This window comes from Cynara cardunculus (genome assembly GCF_001531365.2).
Source record: "Cynara cardunculus var. scolymus isolate 2C chromosome LG 12, CcrdV1, whole genome shotgun sequence".
Classification (NCBI taxonomy): Eukaryota; Viridiplantae; Streptophyta; class Magnoliopsida; order Asterales; family Asteraceae; genus Cynara; species Cynara cardunculus.
Window position 1 is genome coordinate 4,329,830 of NC_037539.1, and position 20,335 is coordinate 4,350,164.

The window sequence follows — 20,335 nt, forward strand, 5'->3', positions numbered from 1 at the left end:
GACCATTCCCCTACGTTATCACTGATTCAATTATATTTTATTTTTATTGTTAACTAGTTTTGTGCATTGTGCGTTGTACGGTGACGATAATTTTTTTAGAAAAAAAAATAAACTAATGTTGAAATATTACAATGTCAGTTCATGTATATATCATTTTCTTTTATTATAGTTATAAATATAATGATTAATTTATTGACTTTCATATTTTTTTTTTGTTCATGTTATCATCCTCACAATTGTTGATACGTTACGATCAATCATTATAATAGATAACTAAAACTTTAAACCATCATTAAATAAATCTCTTCAGAAATATTAAACATGACACTCTTTTTTTTTATTTACCGAATATATAAAAAATTAAATTTTTTTCTATTTTTCATACAAAGTCTACACATACAAAAACCATATGAATATCACAGTTTATTTGTTTTCAAATAAATAAATACATAAACATCATTTTAAGTGTTTGTTTAAATAATATAAATATAAAATATAACAATTCTTACATGAATTTTATGGAGTAAAAACACTTAAAATGATATTTATGTATTTATTTATTTGAAAACAAATAAAATGTGATATTCATGTGGTATTTATAAGTGCGTTTATTTGCTTTTAAAAATATTGAATGAGATATAATATATAGATGAGATAAAAAACGGAATAGAAAACGAAAGGTCTAGAACATTTATGAGTTATTAAAGATAATTAATATAACCAACAAAATAAATCTAAAAATTTATAAAAAAAATAAATTATGAAATATATAGATAGATAAAAAACAAAATAGAAAATGAAAAGTCTAGAAGATTTATGAGTTAATGAAAGATAATTAATATAATCAACAAAATAAGTCCAAAATAAATCCAAAAATTTGAAAAAAAAAATGAATTATGAAATAACTTTTCCACAAAGTGTCACATAAGAAAATTCATATTTTATTTTTAGATTTATATAAAATAATGATGCCAAATGCTCAATTAAGGCATCTCTGGCTTGGAAAATTTTGTTTTCATTTTGGAGAAAATAATGAAATACACATTTTTCATTCATGGGTAAAAAAATATTGAACTTACTTAACATTTCATAAATTAAAAACAATGAGAAAATCTCTTGAGAAAATCATATTGACAATGTGCCATAACATTTATTGTAAGTTTATTTTAATTAGTAGATGAAAATAATATAATGAATATCCCTATGAATTTATGTAATGTGAAAGTTAAAACTAATTAAGTTGGAAGTGGTCACAGAAGTCTTCTTATAATGGAATACATATTTATCATTTAGGGGTATAAATAATAATATAACTTATTTAATATTATAAAAATATTGACAAATCATGGAGGAGCACATGAAAGTGTTTAGAAGTTTCATCTCCAAGAATGAAGAGGAAAAATTTGGAGGTTAAGCTTTTTTAAATTACTAAAACAACACTATTTTAATGAATTTCATGTTTTAAAATAGGGATGAAAAAGTCTTTTATATATCAAATATTTTAAAGAAATCAAAAATTTAGGAAAAAAGAAAGATAAGTTTATAATATTTAGAGAAAGGCACCTATTGTATTTGGTTTCTCTTATATATATATATATATATATATATATATATATATATATATTAATGATTATCAATCACGTATAAACAATTATTGTGAACGGAGTTTAAATTCGTTTTTATAATATCTTGTAATCATAAAATATCAAAACTTTATTCGAATTTATATGATCCAATCGTAAACACAATCATGTCTTATGATAACAACAAATCCAATAATATTGAAAATAAAAAATATGTAATAACAATCACATTTTGTAAATAATATAATTTTTACACACCTTTTAAAAGCTTTTAAGTTTTCTTCAACTTTTATTTCTTCATTACTCACCAAAGAATTTCTATTAATTGAAAAAAATTTGAAGGAGTCAAAATTTAACGTAATTATCAATCACGTATAAATAGTTATTGTTAATGAAACTTAAATTTGAAAAAAGTTTATCATATCCTGTGATAATAAAATATCAAAATTTTATTCGAATTTATATGATCAAATTGTAAACACAATTTATATGATCCAATCGTAAACACAATCATATCTTATGATAACAACACATCCAACAATATTGAAAAAGAAATACGTAATAACAAATCACATTTTTTAATGAATATAATTTCTACATACCTTTTAAAATCTTTGATTTCTTCTTCAACTCTCACCTTCTTCATCACTCACCAAATGATTTTATATGATTTCATTTTGTTTATTATTGAAACTTTGAAAAACAAATTTCATTAAGAAATAAAAGAAAGTAAATGAAAGAGCAAATCAAGAGTTGGAGGTTAGACTTGGGTATACAAAATTACAAAAATAACCTGGGTTAATTATGAGTTATACATTTTTCATCCAGGGGCAAAAAAGTCTTTAACATATTCAACATTTAAAAAAATAAAAAAAATGAAAAAAAAAGATACGAGGGGTTCTAAGCATTAGAAAGTGCCACCTCATTATCTTTGATTTCTTCTTTAATATATATATATATATATATATATATATATATATATAGATATTTAATAAAAATCAATCTTAAAAAATATCGTCTGTATACATAATGCAATTAATATTTTCAAAAGTCTTATGTGCTTATTAATTAATATTTCCTAATCTTGCATGATTTGTGATAGTTTACTTTAAGTGTTTCATAAAATCTTCCAATTGAATTTGTCTTTTTTAATATTTTTTAATCAAGTATTATTTAGGGGCTGTTTGACGGTTGTTGAATGGTTTGATGTAGAATGATGATATAGTGCAAAATGAAATATAATTGTTCGATAATTGCTTACAATGAAATTAGGGTGCTGAATGGTTAAGGAGGCTAATGGTACAAAATCATTCAGAGAGTTTTAAAACTATTAAGAAACATATTTTTTTTTGCCAAACAAGATTCATCTCTTAACAATTCAGAGGCTGTCTTTTAATAAAACTATTAAGAAGTAAACAAACAAATTAGAAGCACCTAATGAATGTAATTCCTCGTTTTTCAAGGCTACTACATAATTTTCTATTCTTTACGGTTTTTTCTGTTAAAAAAGCGAACAACAAAACCAGTAAGTTAAAAAATTGAGAAAGCGATCAAGTTATATCGTTTGACGCTTATATTAGTTTAAATTTAATGTTGGTGATCATAAGATGTCGTTTGTTTAAAAAGAACTCTTATTCATCATTTATGTCTTATGAAATAAATAATTAATGATAATAATTAAGTATTCTGTTACAAGTATGACTCAATATTATTCTAATTATATTTTAGATTTTTTATATTTAAAATGAGATATTTATCTTGTAGGTGATTATGTTTATCTGCAATTAGTTACACGAATTCAAACATGAAGTTTTAATAAGTTGTACTTACACAGAGTTTACTTGTAACTTCAAATTTTAAGTAATATGCATCAATAAACAGTACTTTAAGCATAAAAAATAATTTTTAAGAGTATTTGTCAAATGTTTTATAATATAGTATAAATATAGGTGCATTTTAAGTGACCTATTGTATTAATACCTAATGATTTAAATGTTTAGTATTAATTCACGTGATTTGACACAAAAGATTATTAAACATATATATACTTAATGAAGGGGTCATTTACCAAACGCTTATTCGGGTATGTGCTTACCAAGTCACGTAACCTCACGGATATGGTAAGAACCAAAAATCCTACCCGGTAAGAATGAGAAAAGGACCGAGAGTCTTACCCGGTAAGTGAGAACGACGACTCCTACCACGATAAGCGCTTACCGAGTAAATTGTTACATACGATGTCGTTTTGCTGGACTAAAATCTTACCCGATAAATAAATAATAGAATTAAATTTTACCGGTAAGCACTTACTGAATAAGTGTTCGATAAACTGCCCCATAAGTTCTTATATTATGAGATATCTGAAACCTAATTTGATCTCTATTTCATGGAATGCAAATTATTAAACAAAAGCTTTTAATAAATCATTTACTCCATTGATAATAACAAGCCTTCTCATGAAAAGAATTTTCAAATAATAACAAGCTTTCAATGACCACTCCATTGGAGCTGCTCCAAATTAAAGCGACAAAACGGGATTGATTCAAATCCGCCATTAATGCGTTGATTGTTCTTGCCACAAGCTAAGTACTTTTCTTCTTTTATATATATATATATATATATATATATATATATATATATATATATATATATATATATATATATCAAGTGGCCCAGAAATCTTGGATAAGTGTTAATAATGAATCAGTTCACCATTCTAATGGATCAAATACGTATTTCGAAGACTAATTCAACTGCCAAATCAGAAATGTCTTTGGATAGTTTTATACAACTTGCCTGTCATTCAGCAGGTTACACAGCTGTCTGTATATATATATCTGGATGGCATGCAGTTCTCTTCTCAAATTAGGGCAAAAGACTTACAGCTTTTCGTCTTCTTTTCTAGCATTGATTTCAACCATATAATGGGTTATCAAAAACCTAGTGGTAGTGTAAGTGTCTTTGTTTCAGTACTCATTTTAGTTCTGTCACTGGACTGCATGCCATGCAACGCTCAGTTGTCTACTACGTTTTACGATGACACATGCCCTAATGCACTTGCCGCCATTAATACTGTCATTACTGATGCTGTGACAACGGAAAATCGCATGGCAGCATCTATCATTCGTCTTCATTTTCATGATTGTTTTGTTCAGGTTACTTTCATTCCTTCTCTGTCTCTCCCCTTAATTTCGCTACTGCAAAATGAGCTTGGACGTGAAACATATCCATAGTCTTATAGACTACTTCGTTGTACGTTAAGGGACCGTTTACCTAAACACTTATCCGGTAAGTGGTAACCGTGGTAAAGTTGTCGTCATCATTTACCGGGTAAGACTTTCGGTCCTAGCCTTGGCTCTTACTGGGTAAGATTCTTAGTTCTTGTCATATTCATCTAGTAAGTAAGATAATATGATTTCATAAGCACTTAACCAGGTAAGCATCTGATAAACACAGCCCCTAATTAAGTTTATAGGATCAAGATGTGCTTAGAAGCAAAATTAATTCTTATAAGTCACTATCGGTGTTATTGCAAACATCTTTTATAAGACACCCATATTTTTGAAGTTTTTATATAAGAAACTTGGCTCGTGTGTGAAATAAACCATAAGAGCAGTGTCTGATTGGTTTGACCTAGAAAGTAGTTTTGTTATAAAGTCGAGATTTTGAAACTATAGAAGACCATCTTCGCGAGAAAGGTCTCGATCCTTTTCCATCTTAGATCGAGCTGACATGGCAGTCGGGGATTCTTCCCTGGACTGCAACTTCTGTATTTATCATCTCCTTCATTGCTGCTCCTCTCCAAAGGTCAAAAGTGTTTGGAGGTCTCAGGTTCAAATCCCTAAGCAGGAATAAAAATCCTCATGTAGCCGCGTCCGGTTAATAAAAAAAAGTGTGTCAAATAACATTTTATTAGTTTTATATATTTGAATTTTATTAATAATTATAAAGTTGTAATAATTATTGATGTTGAAATATATCGGACCCATAAAGGTTTTTAGAAAATTTTGAGTAAAACGTTTATTAATCTTTTATGATTACATTATTTAAGAATTTGCCTTATAAAAACAAGTCTCGTGTAAAAAAAATGTTTTCAGAAAACATTTCTCAAGAGTGCTATATAAAAAAGCTAATAAAGTGTCCTAAAAAAACTTTTAAGATGCCAAATTACGTCGTAACATCATGTTATAACACTTTTATATTGTTTGGTCCATGTGGTTGGGTTCAAATGAAACAACACTGTTTTCGTGAGACACGATTTTTACACTTGAAACTTCACAACAAAATGTTGTGAAGGTAAAAAAACCGAATCTTCATAGCAAAACACTGTCCTTAACAGTATTTTGTTGTGAAATTTCAAGTGTAAAAATCGTGTCTAACGTGTCTAACGAAAACGACCTTGTCTCACATGATCCTATAAACTTAAGTCATATAAAATGATACATTAATTATGATGTTTAGTTGTGTTTTGCGTCTTATAAAACGGATTTAGTTCTAGTGTTAAGTTTTTATGATCTGTATTCTAATTAACGTGATTTTATTTGGTATAAAAAATAAGAACATTAATCTTGTATTTAGCTCAGTTGGTAATTGGTGAGACAACTTTGCTCAAATTAATCTTGTAAATTTTGCAGGGTTGTGATGCATCCATTTTACTAGACGATACGCCAAGTGAAAAGACAACGGGTGCTAATTCAGGTGTGAGGGGATATGAAGTTATCGATGCTGCTAAAGCTGCTGTCGAGAACATATGTCCTGGCGTTGTTTCGTGTGCTGATGTACTGGCTGTTGCAGCTCGTGATGCTTCGGTGGCGGTAATAACAAAACTATATATAATTACATATAAATTTTGTTAAGAGTCCCAATGTTAGAAATTCTGGTTTTCGATTGCTTGGAATCCACTGAAAGTCGTGTATCACTTTCAGATTGAAGTATTTCGATATAGTACAATCGAAATCTCAATCGGATAAAATTAAGTGGTTGACAGAACAGAGAATCCAAATCGTTATGAATCTGTGTACCTCTCAAAAACGAAATGACCAATTAAAAAATTGAATATGGAAACTGTCAAAACGACAATTTTTGAACCCTAAACCGGGTTTAAAAAACCGGGCCAAAAACCGGGTTTAAAATTTAAAATTCGGATTTTTGAAGTATTAGCTCGACCCCAGCCAGGGGCTCTGCCCCTTGGACCCCGCCACCGGGGGCGCTGCCCTCAGACCCCCCTAGTTTATCAAAATAAACTCAAACAAGTGTGCACTCCGCACCTTCCTTACTTGTTCGATATTTATCATGATTACATTGGTCAACAAATTAATCTAATTCCACTTAAATGATATTAGTGATACAAATCACCAACACCCGATAAGTTGAATCATCCCTCTCTTTGTAAGTGCTCTTTAGATAGTAATTTAACAAGGTCCTATATATTTTCCTATGGTATTAGCGTCACGGTCTACCGTTCTAGGGACTTGACACTTTGGCATCTAACCTTCTCAATACTCTGGCAAGTTGTGACCCGTCTAGCCTTAGTTGGAGGACCGCGTTAGAGTCCCATATTAGCTAAATTTGGACCATTTTCTCTTCAATATACGTTGGAACATTACTTCTCTTCTTAAAGACTCGTAGAGTAATTCACTAACGTATTCTTACAAAATGAAAATGAATTAAGGTCGTGCACAACTGAAATATGTAGGTGCAAGGTCCATCATGGTCTGTAAGGCTTGGAAGAAGAGATTCTACAACTGCATTCCCAGATCAAACCGGTACCGATCTTCCAAGAGGTGATCAGGAGCTACCAACTCTCATTACTAGCTTTGCAAGAAAGGGACTCAGCGAACGAGAGATGGTTGCTTTGTCAGGTTGGTTTCATTTTGATTCAGGTTTATAGTTGCTGTCACGATTTACAAGTAAAATTCGGTTTTAAATCCTCCATTGATGAACTTGTACAATAATTGGGTGCTTCGCAGGGTCTCACACAATTGGGCAAGCAAGATGTCTTACATTTAGGGGAAGGATATACAACAATGCCTCAAACATAGATCCTATTTTTGCAGCCAACCTTAGGGCCAACTGCCCAACCACTGGTGGCGATGGAAACTTGGAACCACTTGATTTGGTGACTCCGAACAGGTTCGACAACAACTACTTCACGAACCTAGAGCAAAGAAGAGGTCTGCTTATATCAGATCAGACTCTCTTTAACGGAGGCTCGGCTGATAGCATCGTGCAAGGATACATAGACAATCCTGCATCATTTGCATCGGATTTCGCTGCAGCCATGGTTGCGATGGGAGACATTGATCCGCTTACTGGTAGTGATGGAGTTATAAGGACTCTTTGTACTACTGCCACTTAAATAAGAAAATTAAGGAGACGAAAAGATGATGCAGTTACAAGTATTCTGCGTGCTTTGTTTGTGTTTCCGATTACATATGCAATAAAGTTATATATCCTTCGATCTCTTTCATGTTCATCGTCTTTGTTTGACAAAACCGTTTAACGTTAACATGCTAACTAAGCACGACTTTATAGGATGATGGACACCAATTCCCAAATCGAATCCCTAGAAAAGCAAATGGCTGCCCAAACCCTCACCACCGCCAACCGCGTATCTGCGATCACAAATCTCGACATCACCCCAGAACCCAATCCGGACAGCCCACCCGACCCAAACTGCTGGTTCAAACCAAAAACCGACGACATCAACTTCACCCCACCAACTCCCGACCACTCGTTCCAGCTCGACCACATAAAATCAACCTGCCGTTCTTTGACGGTTCCAACCCACTGGATTGGCTTTTCCACATAAACTCGAATTTGATGGTGTTATTTTATAAAAAGAATCATGGAAATGTTAAGAAATGAGGGAAAACGGAGGAAAACGTGAAAAGAGTGAAATTCACGTTTTTTCCGGCGACCGGCGATCGCTTTGGGGTGGACGTGCTCTGAGCCTGAGGGCTGTGTTTTGTGCTCCATATTAGGCTAATAGGCTTACACATTATGGGCTCAATGATAAGAAACATATGACAGATTGGGTCCATGTCGATTTAATTTGAGCCTAATCTTATTATTATTGGATGATATAAATAGTTTGGATTTAAGAATTTTGTTGGTCTTTAATTATATTAATTATAGACTTAATTACTAATTATATTATAATTAATTAATTTAATTGATACATTAATTTCAAATTTTATTTGGTTAATATATCATTTTATTTTAGATAATTAAAATTATTTAGTTAATTATTTCATAGAGAGGGGATTATGATTTAATAATCATTTTTAGTTACGTCTTTTGGGATATTCAAATTATTCGAGACGTTTTTAGTTGGGACAATGAGATCGTCTAATTATAAATATTAATTAGACATTATGAAATATAACAGAGTTTAGTACTTTGACATTGACCAAGGTTGATCATAAGTTCACTTTTGGGAATTTATACAATTTATTAAATACTATGGTATGAAATTGTAGGCTATTTGGTCGGTTCTTGACTTTAATCGGCTTACACATACAAGTGAGTCTTCATGAGACTTATAATGGGATGCATGCTTATGTTTAAGTTATATGAGCATGAGAATTATTTGGGACTCATATGTTATGCATGATATTATTTTTTAATTATATATTTATACGCATTTAATGCCAAAGAAAATATGACTTTTATCCGATGGGACAGTTTATGATATTTCGAAATTATTTAAAAATGAGTTTTTGAAACTGATATGCATATTATTTGGGTATTTTGTTTGTTGTTTGCATGATGAGACATGTATGATTTGTACACGCAAACCATGAACTCGCTGAGTTTTGTAAAGCCGACTGTTAGTATGTATCTTAGAGACACGGGGTTCAAGGGTGGACAAGGGCAAGGGTCATGCTTAGTGAATTATATTTCTATTGAGTAAGTATCAAACTTTGAGAAGGTTAGACGTTATGTTTGAACTGATTTTGTAACGTAATCCGGCATGGGACGGATTAGCTTCAGGTTATTATTTACATTTATATTTGTTAAGACTTCTGCTGTAGCAGGGATTTATTGGTCGTTATTGGGCTATTTTCTATTAACCCAAAAATGATGTGTCCAACCATCAAGCTACAAACTTTTATCTTCAACACCTCCAGACAAATATAAATAAATAAAAAAGAGAATATGAACACATAAAAGGGAAATTCACACTATAACGGAAGAAAAACACGCAAAAACAATGTGTAAATAACACTCAAAATGAGAGTTATCATCCTCCACAATCACTGTCGTCCACCAGCCACCACTACCTCTTCTTCAACTATTATTGTTGCCACAACAATCTTCACCGCACCTCTTGTCGACCATATTTACATCCTCGATAGTCACCATTGTCCACCACCACCACTATCGGTTACCACTACCACTGCCCACTGCCACCTCTACCTCCGCCACTATCGGCCACTACCACCACTATCTACCATCTTCACATCTTCCACATTAACCGTTGTCCACCAGTTACCACCGCTTTACTCCCACCATTATTGTCGCCGCTACAACCTTCACCATGCCTCTGCAAGTTCATAAGGATCTTTCAAACCGAATAAAACATAGTTTTTCTTTTGTATGAACCAAATTTTTTCGAACTTCCATAATTTGTATTAAATTTCTTCATTCAAATTTGGTACTATTATTATTATTATTATTATATAAAATGTACTTAGACTTTATTTTAAAACAAAAAAAGAATAAATAAAAAGTAACAAAGTTATTTCAAAAACAAAAATTCAGATATGTGAAGTCTATTCTAAAAGAAGAGCCATTAAGCATTAAGCCCTTTTTGCTGGCCATGTTGGACCCAATATTGATGGATCCATGGGGTAACACATGAGCAAATGGTTTCAAAACCATGATGATATTTGCCCTTTTCAAACAACCCATTGGATTTGTTTTCATCTTTCTCATGTTGTTAACAAGAGCTAGGTTTACGTGAGATCAACTTGTTTTTGTGAGACCATTTTTTTACACTTGAAACTTCATAGCAACATGTTGTGAAGATAAAAAAAGCCGAACCTTCAGAGCAAAAACACTTTGAAGTAACAATTTCTTATTAAATTACATGTAAATTAATGTATGTTAATCAATGAATGATGACTTTGTACTTGAAATGTACGAAATGACAACCCCTACACCAACACATAAACGGACCGCATCATGGAGTAAGTTGTGCCATTATTTCGATTGATGAAAGATTAGAACTCATTAAGAAAAGTCGATTTTTGATTGAACGAGTTTTCGAGCCAAAGTTAGCCGAAAAGCTCGTATGTGTTAATCATCATTTACTTGCCCACCATTGGGAACATATGGTCTCCGTTCTTTGTAAAACCAACGAGACCTTGGTGAAAGAATATTACGCCGCCATCGGGACTTCAAAAAATGACATCGTTGTCATTCGCGGAACAAGAGTCGACTGGACAACCCCGAAGCTTAATTCGGTGTTGGGACTCGGTGTTACCTTTATTTGTTCGTACCGACAGTTTATTGATGGTGGTATGGATGTACCCAAAGCCGATGTGGCTAAAGCCCTTACTTTTGCCCGGTCAAGGCTGGTCACAAGACAATCAGCGCAAAATCATCATGTAAAGGCATTTAACTCTAGAAGCAGCCCTTTGGTTCCAATTTGTCTGCCACAACAAATTAAAAAGACAACAGAAAATTAGTAGTTCCAATTAGCCTTCTTCTGTATCATACGCAATTGGAAATGACATCCTACCAACACTAGGAAAGTTTTGGATTTTTATAATCGCGAGTCTAGTGTTTATCGACATTTTTGACATATTTATGTCAGCGTAAAAGTTTTATATACCTTCTTAGCCTACTAGAATTATATATACGATAAACGAAAACGAAGAAAAAATGTTGATATGAAGACAAAATGACTATAAAAATCCATTAATTTTCGGTTGTTCTCGGTTTCAACATTAATTATTGCTACATAATTATAAAACAATTTTAGAAAAGGGTATATGTTGGTCACAGTCGGGTCTACAAGAGTTTAGAGGAACAGTTTGTAGAGGGGGAGATGAATATAAACACATAAAACTTTCGAATTTAAAAATATATATTGATATAGAAAGATCAATACAGATTGTTTACGGAAATAGAAAAGGTAAAAATAACCTATATAAAACAATGTAAGATTACACACAAAGATACTTAGCAACTACAAGAAATTTGCCGAAAAGATAAAGACAAAAAGATGTTCTTCTTGGGTAAGAACTTTAGAATTTCTTAGAATTTAGAGAGAAATTCTAACTTGCTTGAAGATAAGCATATGTGTTTTTTTGTGTGCTGTAGAGATGTGTTGTGCATGAGGAGAGCACTCAGGTATTTATACCTATTGAATTAAAAACAAATGAGAAGGGTTAGAACATGCATCAAGCTTTAAGATGAAATATTGTCCTTTGCAACAGTGAATAGTACATTTGTCCATTCATGAGCATATATCCTTTCATGGAGTTGTTAGGCACTAGAGTCGACTAGTCAGCCCCGTGCAGTACTATACTCTTGAAAGGGTAGGGTTTGTCATTTATGTGTGGAAGGACAAGACAAAAACAATCGTACATGACAAGTTTCATTTGATCGCTGAATGCTAGAATAGTGTTGGAGGTCTCTTCAGCATTCACTGGGGCTTGTGCAGTCTTCACACATATGTTGACCAAGATGTAATCACTGAATACCGCTTCATATCACGAACGCGCTAGTCATTAATCTTCAGTTTCAGTCTTCGACATTCACTGAAGGTTCTTTGGTGTGAGTTTTGTCTTTTTAAAGTATCACTATCGTTGTAGAATTACAATGCGTGTTTCAACGATCACTGAACATACTCAGTGATGATCTCTGTAACTGAAAAGACATAAACAATAATACTTCGAAAAGTAAAAGAGATTATCATCAAATCAATGAGAGAGAATCAACAATATATCATACAATGGGATATGTAGTTCGACAAACCTTATGTTATACTAGGTAAGGTTTTTAGTTCTTATCATATTCATCCGGTAAGGTAATTTGATTTGATAGACGCTTACCCGAATAAGTGTATAGTAAACGACTCCTAAGTAAACGGTCTGTTTTAAAAGGCTAGCTTATTCAATAAGCTACTTTAATTAAAGTAAAATATCATCATCATTTTAATTCCAAAAAACACATTTATAGTGTGTGTGTTTGATTTTTTGTAGTTATAATACTTTAGTTATCGTCAAATATCCGTGTTTAAGTGATGTATTTTATTTTATTTTTAATTTAAAATATTCGACTCTCGATCAGTCGATCATTTTGATGTGTTACGTTCCCAACAATAAAATTAGGTTTATTGGACACCTAGCACGTCTAAGCGTCCTGATAAATACTTGTAGGACTTGAGTTTATATAACCACATTAACGATAAAACATTCTATTTAAAAGTGTTACGATGGATTTGTAGGACGGTTTTGAATGGTTTTACAATTTTTTTGAAACGTTGTTAAAACTAAGTGTCGTATTAGATGTTTTATAATATATTTTTGACAACTGTCATATAAACCTGTTTTTTTTTTTATTGGATACTTGTGTTTTTATGACATTTTTTCAAATAATGTCGTATAAAGTAACTAATACGACATTTTAGTTTAAAAACGTGATAAAAGACTTGTCAAAAGTCAAAAACTGCCATATGAACCTATTGTAACACTTTTTAATATGAGATTTTGGAATTTTGACAAATTTTTAAGACGTTTTCTGGATGATCCGTCGACAATTACAGACGGAAATTTTTCTGGATGGTTTTTGTAGGTAAAAGTCATTTGTTTTATAGTGTACAGATAGAAATTAATCATTCATGATTTCTGTTAGACACGTTTAATTTGCACATATATATATATATATATATATATATATATATATATATATATATATAATTATTATATGGAGGAGAATGTGAAAAGAAAATGAGAGTAACGTAAAGTAGTGTTGAATTAATTAAGATATATTGTTTGAAAACAACATGAAAAACCAGAGTCCAATAATGTGGTCATTCTCATTCATCCTGTGCAACTAATTATTATTCACCATTTATTATCACTAGTGTTTGACATCATGCGTTGCATGGTGATAAGAATTATTTTTAAAATTATTGAAGTTAGGTAAATGAGTTGATGATCACATTTATATATCAAATTAAAAAGAATCAATATTACCTTTGATATATGAATCCACCTTATCATTATTGGTTGTTTTTTAATATATATATCGGGGCTGGTTCAAATGCTAACCAAGATTATCGTGTTAACTTTGTTAACTGATCTTGACCGTTAATTTGAATAATAAACGGTTGTGATTTAATGATATTTAAAAATTAATTATTAAATTAATATTTTCAATTAACATATGTGAACAGAATATCAAAGGGTATGTAGGTAAAAAGTAATCTATCTTTGATAAACGAGTTTTGTCAGATATATGAACAACTTATGTATATCTTCAAACCACATCAAACATAAAAGATTAGACATATGAACAACATGTGAACCGTATGAACATCTTCTGTATATTCATGAGTCAACTCTGCTGTATGTACATGAACACCTATGAACCAATGCATCTAGGGCTATATGTTTTCATACGTGTTCACATGTTTTCACATGTTCTATGTGTGTGTGTGTGTGTATGTATGTATTCATATGAACATCTAGTGACTTGAATATACATGAACACTTATGAATCACGGCATCTAAGACTATGTGATTTCTGATGTGTTCATATGTCAAAGGTGAGAACTGTTGATTAAAATAAATGTGAATTATAGAACATGAACACGTGTGAAACCCCAATATCAATATTGTATCATGATCAATTGTGATATTTTCAAATTTGTAACTCCCAATTAATTATTTGAGAGTTACATAAAATGACAAATTACTTAAATACGCTTATATTTAATATATGAGTTACATTTGAATTAAAGGAAAAGATGGAATATGATTGGTTGAGTTTGGTTAACATAGTTAACACAAAAAAATTGGCTAGTATTTGAATCAAGCTCTCTCTCTCTCTCTCTCTCTCTCTATATATATATATATATATATATATATATATATATGCTTAATAAGTYTTATATATCAATATTTTATTATATCAAACTTTGTAATCAGTTCAAAATCATAAAAAAAATGTGAAAATATTGATTATAATCATATAAGATTTATTATGAAAATTGTTTAGTCATAATACATATCAATTTGTCTTTTACATATATTTTCGTAAAATATTTATATTCACCAAGCAAACATTGTGTTGTTACCTACTTTCAAAATTCCATCATCGGACCATTAATCGAACCATTATTGTCATAAAAACTCTAAAAGTGTTGTCAAGAACAAACTCTCATTTTCATTGAGAAAACTTAAGAAAATTATAGAAGAGAAAAATAAAAAAATAAAATTCTTAAATCCCAACAAAAATAATAAGGAACGCATACCTAAATTAGTGTTATACATAATAATAATAATATGTGAATCAACTAACATGAAATCTTTTAGCCATTATATATATATATATATATATATATATATATATATATATATATGTTGGGTTCATGTGAGACCAACGGTTTTTCGTGAGACCCGTAAGACCAATTTATGTTCATTGATCAACTTTATATGTATAGAAGATAAAGTCTTGAAAAATATTCGCTTTTTCGATGTATAATTGATGATATATATAGGTTTGAGTTCACGTGAGACCAAGGGTTTTTCGTGAGACCCGTGAGACCAATTTATGTTTATTGATCAACATTATAAGCTAATGATCTAATGGTACAAAATGCACGATGACAATTTTGTAATTATTGAGAAGTCTCGTGACAATTTTGTGATTATGAATATTGATTTTGTAGATCTAATCCAAGAGTTGAGAATTGGTCTTACGGGTCTCACGAAAAAGCTTTGGTCTCATATGATCCCAAGTCTCTCTCTCTCTCTCTCTCTCTCTCTCTCTATATATATATATATATATATATATATATCTATACTATCTTATTAAGCAAATTAATCAAAAGTCTTAAAGTCTTACAATTCTAAATGACCAAGATACCCTTTTCACTTTTTCATTTTTTCACCCCTCTCCTCATATACACTCACCCCCTCACATACATTCACCTCTCACATTCAACGGATTTTTAAAAAAATTATAATTTTAAATTTACATTTTATATCCATATAATTAGTTAATTAATTACTTTACGTCCTTTACTTTTAAATTTTTCATTTTAAACCTTTTATCAAATTAACATACATAATCGTATATCAAATAAACATGTTTAAAAAATACATTTTTATTTTAACAAGTTACACCATTATAATCGTCTCGTTAATACCTTCGAAATGAGTCCAATATTGAATAGTTTTTGACTTAATTATATTATTATATATTATATATATTGTGAAAAAGTATTTTTAATGTTTACGATTTATACTTTTATAGTTATTTATTTATATATATGCTATACATTTTGGGATTAGGCTGTCCAAATTGCACTGTATAATATGTTAGAATTAATATGTTCTTGGGTTTTTTTGAAATATATATATACATGTATTAGTTCAACATTAATCTGAGCTTCTGGACAAGAAAGAGGGTAAGCAGTTGAAATTTCATTATAAAACTCATCTTTTTTGGTCTTTTCATGGCTTATGATCTGTCAAATTTGTAGTTTTCTTTATTGGTTTTGAGTGTTTATCTTAAAACTCAAGTTTTTTGGTTATTTGCTCTTGGTGTAAATCGAACATATTTGTGGAGTCGTTTAAATATGTTGGATTTTAAATTGTCATACAATTTTTTTCATCGATAGTTTGTAAGACTCTTATTTATTCAAATTGTATTAATATGTAAAGATCAAGTGTAACCTATATCATCATTAAATCTTGTCTTATAAAACCAGTGAAACTTCAAAATCATTAAAATTCATGGCTCCCGCCGCATTGCACGGGTACACAACTAGTGTATATATATATATATATATATATATATATATATAGACTTGGGATCATGTGAGACCAATGGTTTTTCGTGAGACCCGTAAGACCAATTCACAACCTTTGGATTAGATCTATAATATGAAAATCTAAACATTCATAAATCCACGAAACTTCTCAATAATCACAAAATTGTCATCGTGCAATTTTGACCATTATATTATTCACTTATAAAGTTGATCAATGAATATAAATTGGTCTTACGGGTCTCACGTGAACTCAACCCTATATATATATATAGGAAAGATCAAATGTTAACCATCATTTTTTTGTTAACTTTGAAAACCCTCTCAACCAATCAAATTCAATTATTCTTATAGGTTTATGTCTTGTTCATTTTACCCTTACAAGGGTATTCTAGTAAATTAAATTCATTTGTAACCCCCAAACAATTAATGGGGAGTTACAAACAATCAAATCCCAAAAAATATGCATTCATATTATTAATTTTTTTTTTTACTATTGATCTTCTATGTTCATTCTTGTATGAATTTCTAAATCGCATAAGAAACACGGCGATTTTCGGTATAGATCAATTTGAACACAAATGAACCGTAAACACAATTTGAACACAAATGAACAACCGTGAACACAATTTGAACACAAATGAACCGTGAACACAATTTGAACACAAATGAACAACCGTGAACACAATTTGAACACAAATGAACCGTGAACACAATTTGAACAAATTAACAGATGAACACAAATTAACAGATGCTATCTTAATTCTGTGGGACGTCTATGTATGTGAATATATGGGCCAAAAATTGCACATATCGTGTTCAAAGAGAAATTACTTTTTACCTAAATACCCTTTGATATTTTGTTCACATATGTTAATTGAAAATATTAATTTAATAATTAATTTTTAAATATCATTAAATCACAACCGTTTATTATTCAAATTAATGGCCAAGATCGGTTAACAAAGTTAACACGATAATCTTAGTTAGCATTTGAACCAACCCCTATATATATATATATGTGTATATATATATATATATATGTATGTATTGCATACATGTATATGTGTGTATGTTAGACTCGATAAGGGTGTGTTTGGTGCGCTGGACAAGGTGGGACAGAACATGACAGAACACATTTGTCCTACGTTTGGTGTGACTTAATATGGAATTAAATAGAACTAAATAGGACAAGGATGGGACACGGTTGTTCTCTCTTTACGCCTGGAACTAAGTGGAACACAAACTTTTTTACCACACTACCCCTTCCCCCTTTCTTCCCCACATCGCACCCTCCATCAATCGGCGCCCCTATACCTGCCAAAGACGCCGCCACTCCATCGCACCCTTCATCAATCGGCGACGGCGACGGCTTCCTCCCTTCATCAATCGGCGACGGCAACGGTGACGACGACGGGAGTTCTAGGTTCCCCTTCATCTCGACGAATTCTAGTCCATACACACAGTCCGCCTCCATCGCTTCTCCTCCCCATCGACGACGACATCCCTTCTCGACGGCGACCATTTCCTCTCGACGGCGCTCGCTTCCTCCCCATCGATGGCGACCATCTTCCCCTACCCGACTGTTGCTTCTCTTCTCTCCATACTTAGGTACGCATTTTCTTCATTCAATTGTTTCATTATTTGTGAGTAGTGAACACAGCAATGGCCCCTAAGATCAAGTAATACGAATAAGTTGAAATTAGGTGCAATTGTTTGGCTCTCTATCGACTAATCTAAGATTTCAAATGAGTAGCTTAAGAATCCAAATGTTTTCAGAAGTTAGATACCTGATTGTACTTCCACCAATTTCATTTTCTTCCCCATCAGAAGATTTGGTCTTAACATCCAAATCAAATGCATCGTCTGCAGAAGAAGATACTGCAACCCTATGCATCATGTTTCTTGTTTTGGAAGAGAGTGTAATTATAAGAAGAAATAATGTGTATTAACTCAAACGCCTTTCTACATGTAAAAATAGTGGTAGATTTGGCCGTTGCTGCAGATTTTTTTGGGCAAAAAATGAACTTGGATTGATGTGGGGAATTCAAGATTGGTTTTAGTGAAAAAACACTAAACAACTCATTGAGGGTAAATTAGTCATTTTAACCAGTTCTGTCATGTCCTGTCCTGTCTTACCAAATGTTGAACAACTGTCATGTCCCGTCCTGTCCTGTCTGCGCACCAAACGCACCCTAATAGAATTGTTATCCATTATACATTTCATGTGGAATATATGTAATATTTTACATATGTATAAAACCAAAAGTATGAAAAATGAAAAAAAATCAAAAATCCGCTGGAAATAGCCAAAAAACAATAATTTTTTAAAAAAAAATCTTGAAGAATTTATTATTTTAAATTGCCTGCATCCGTCGGTAATCCACCAGTAATTTAAAATAATAAATTTTAATGTTTTAATTATTTTCCGGCAGATCACAGACGGACGTTAATCTTAAAAAATTAATCAATGGAAATTCGCCGGTAACTTATTGTAATTAGAGTTAATAATTTCGTAAAAAATTAATTTATACAATCTGCCGGAATATAAATAGCGGCGTATTTCCAACGGAAGTCAACGGAAGTTGACTTTTTTGTTGTTCGCCGGAAATCCGCCGGTAATTTTCCGGCGGATTTTTCCGGCGGATGTTTCCGCTAGAAATTGTGCCAGAAATACCCAATTTTCTAGTTGTGAAATAAAAGAGGCAAGATATTTCTATGTTCTTCTTGATTGCACTCATGATATTAGTAATCAAGAACAAATGTCTTTAATATTAAGGTATGTAGATGTCTTTTCTAAAGCCGATAGTATTGAGGAATCCTTTCTAGGATTTTTAGAGGTAGATAGTACCACAGGCCAAGGTCTGTTTGATGTTTTACAAGCTTAATTAAAGTGCCTTGGACTAGATATAGATAATGTACGATGACAAGGTATGATAAGGATTCAAACATGAAAGGAAAACATTAAGGAGTGCAAAAGAAACTCTTAGATATAAATCCTAGAGATTTTTTTGGAATAATCCAGCGTATTTATACGATATTTGCTAATTCTAAAAATGACAATTGTTTAAAGATAATGTAAAAAGATGGACAGTTAGATCATTGTCAACTACTCGTTGGGAGAGTTGCATTGATAGTGTAAAAGCAATAACATTTCAAATGTTAGATATAAGAGAATCTTTACTTTAATTAGCTGAAATTGATAATGATTTCAAAATCAGAAGTGAAGCAAAATCTTTAGCACAAAATGAACTTGATGATTTTGAGTTTATAGTGTCAATAGTGATATATATGGTACGAAATTTTATAAGCCATAAATCTATATCTATACTATCTTATTAAACAAATTCATCAAAAGTCTTAAAGTCTTAAAATTCTAAATGACCAAGATACCTTTTTCACTTTTTCATCCCTTCCTCTACTCACATACACTCACCCCCTCACATACATTCATCTCTCCATTCGATTTTTTTTAAATTATAATTTTAAATTTACACTTTATATCCCTATAATTAGTTAATTAATTATTTTACGTCATTTACTTTTAAATGTTTCATTTTAAACTTTTATCAAATTAACATACATAATCGTATATCAAATAAAACATGTTTAAAAAATACATTTTTGTTTTAACAAGTTACACTATTATAATCGTCTTGTTAATACCTTCAAAATGAGTCCAATATTGAATAGTTTTTGACTTAATTATATTATTATATATTATATATACTGTGAAAAA

The 20,335-nt window shown here is 31.1% G+C and overlaps 1 protein-coding gene across 1 annotated transcript; it reads left to right on the top strand.

Annotated features, from left to right (window-relative positions):
* Nucleotides 1–4,432: 4,432 nt before the first annotated feature.
* Nucleotides 4,433–8,051, top strand: LOC112522515 (basic peroxidase-like). The gene is made up of 4 exons (XM_025131691.1): nt 4,433–4,738; nt 6,218–6,397; nt 7,279–7,444; nt 7,553–8,051. Exons 1-4 carry the CDS (start codon nt 4,508–4,510, stop codon nt 7,939–7,941), a joined length of 966 nt encoding a protein of 321 aa, XP_024987459.1. The 5' UTR covers nt 4,433–4,507; the 3' UTR covers nt 7,942–8,051.
* The last annotated feature ends 12,284 nt before the right edge of the window (nt 8,052–20,335 follow it).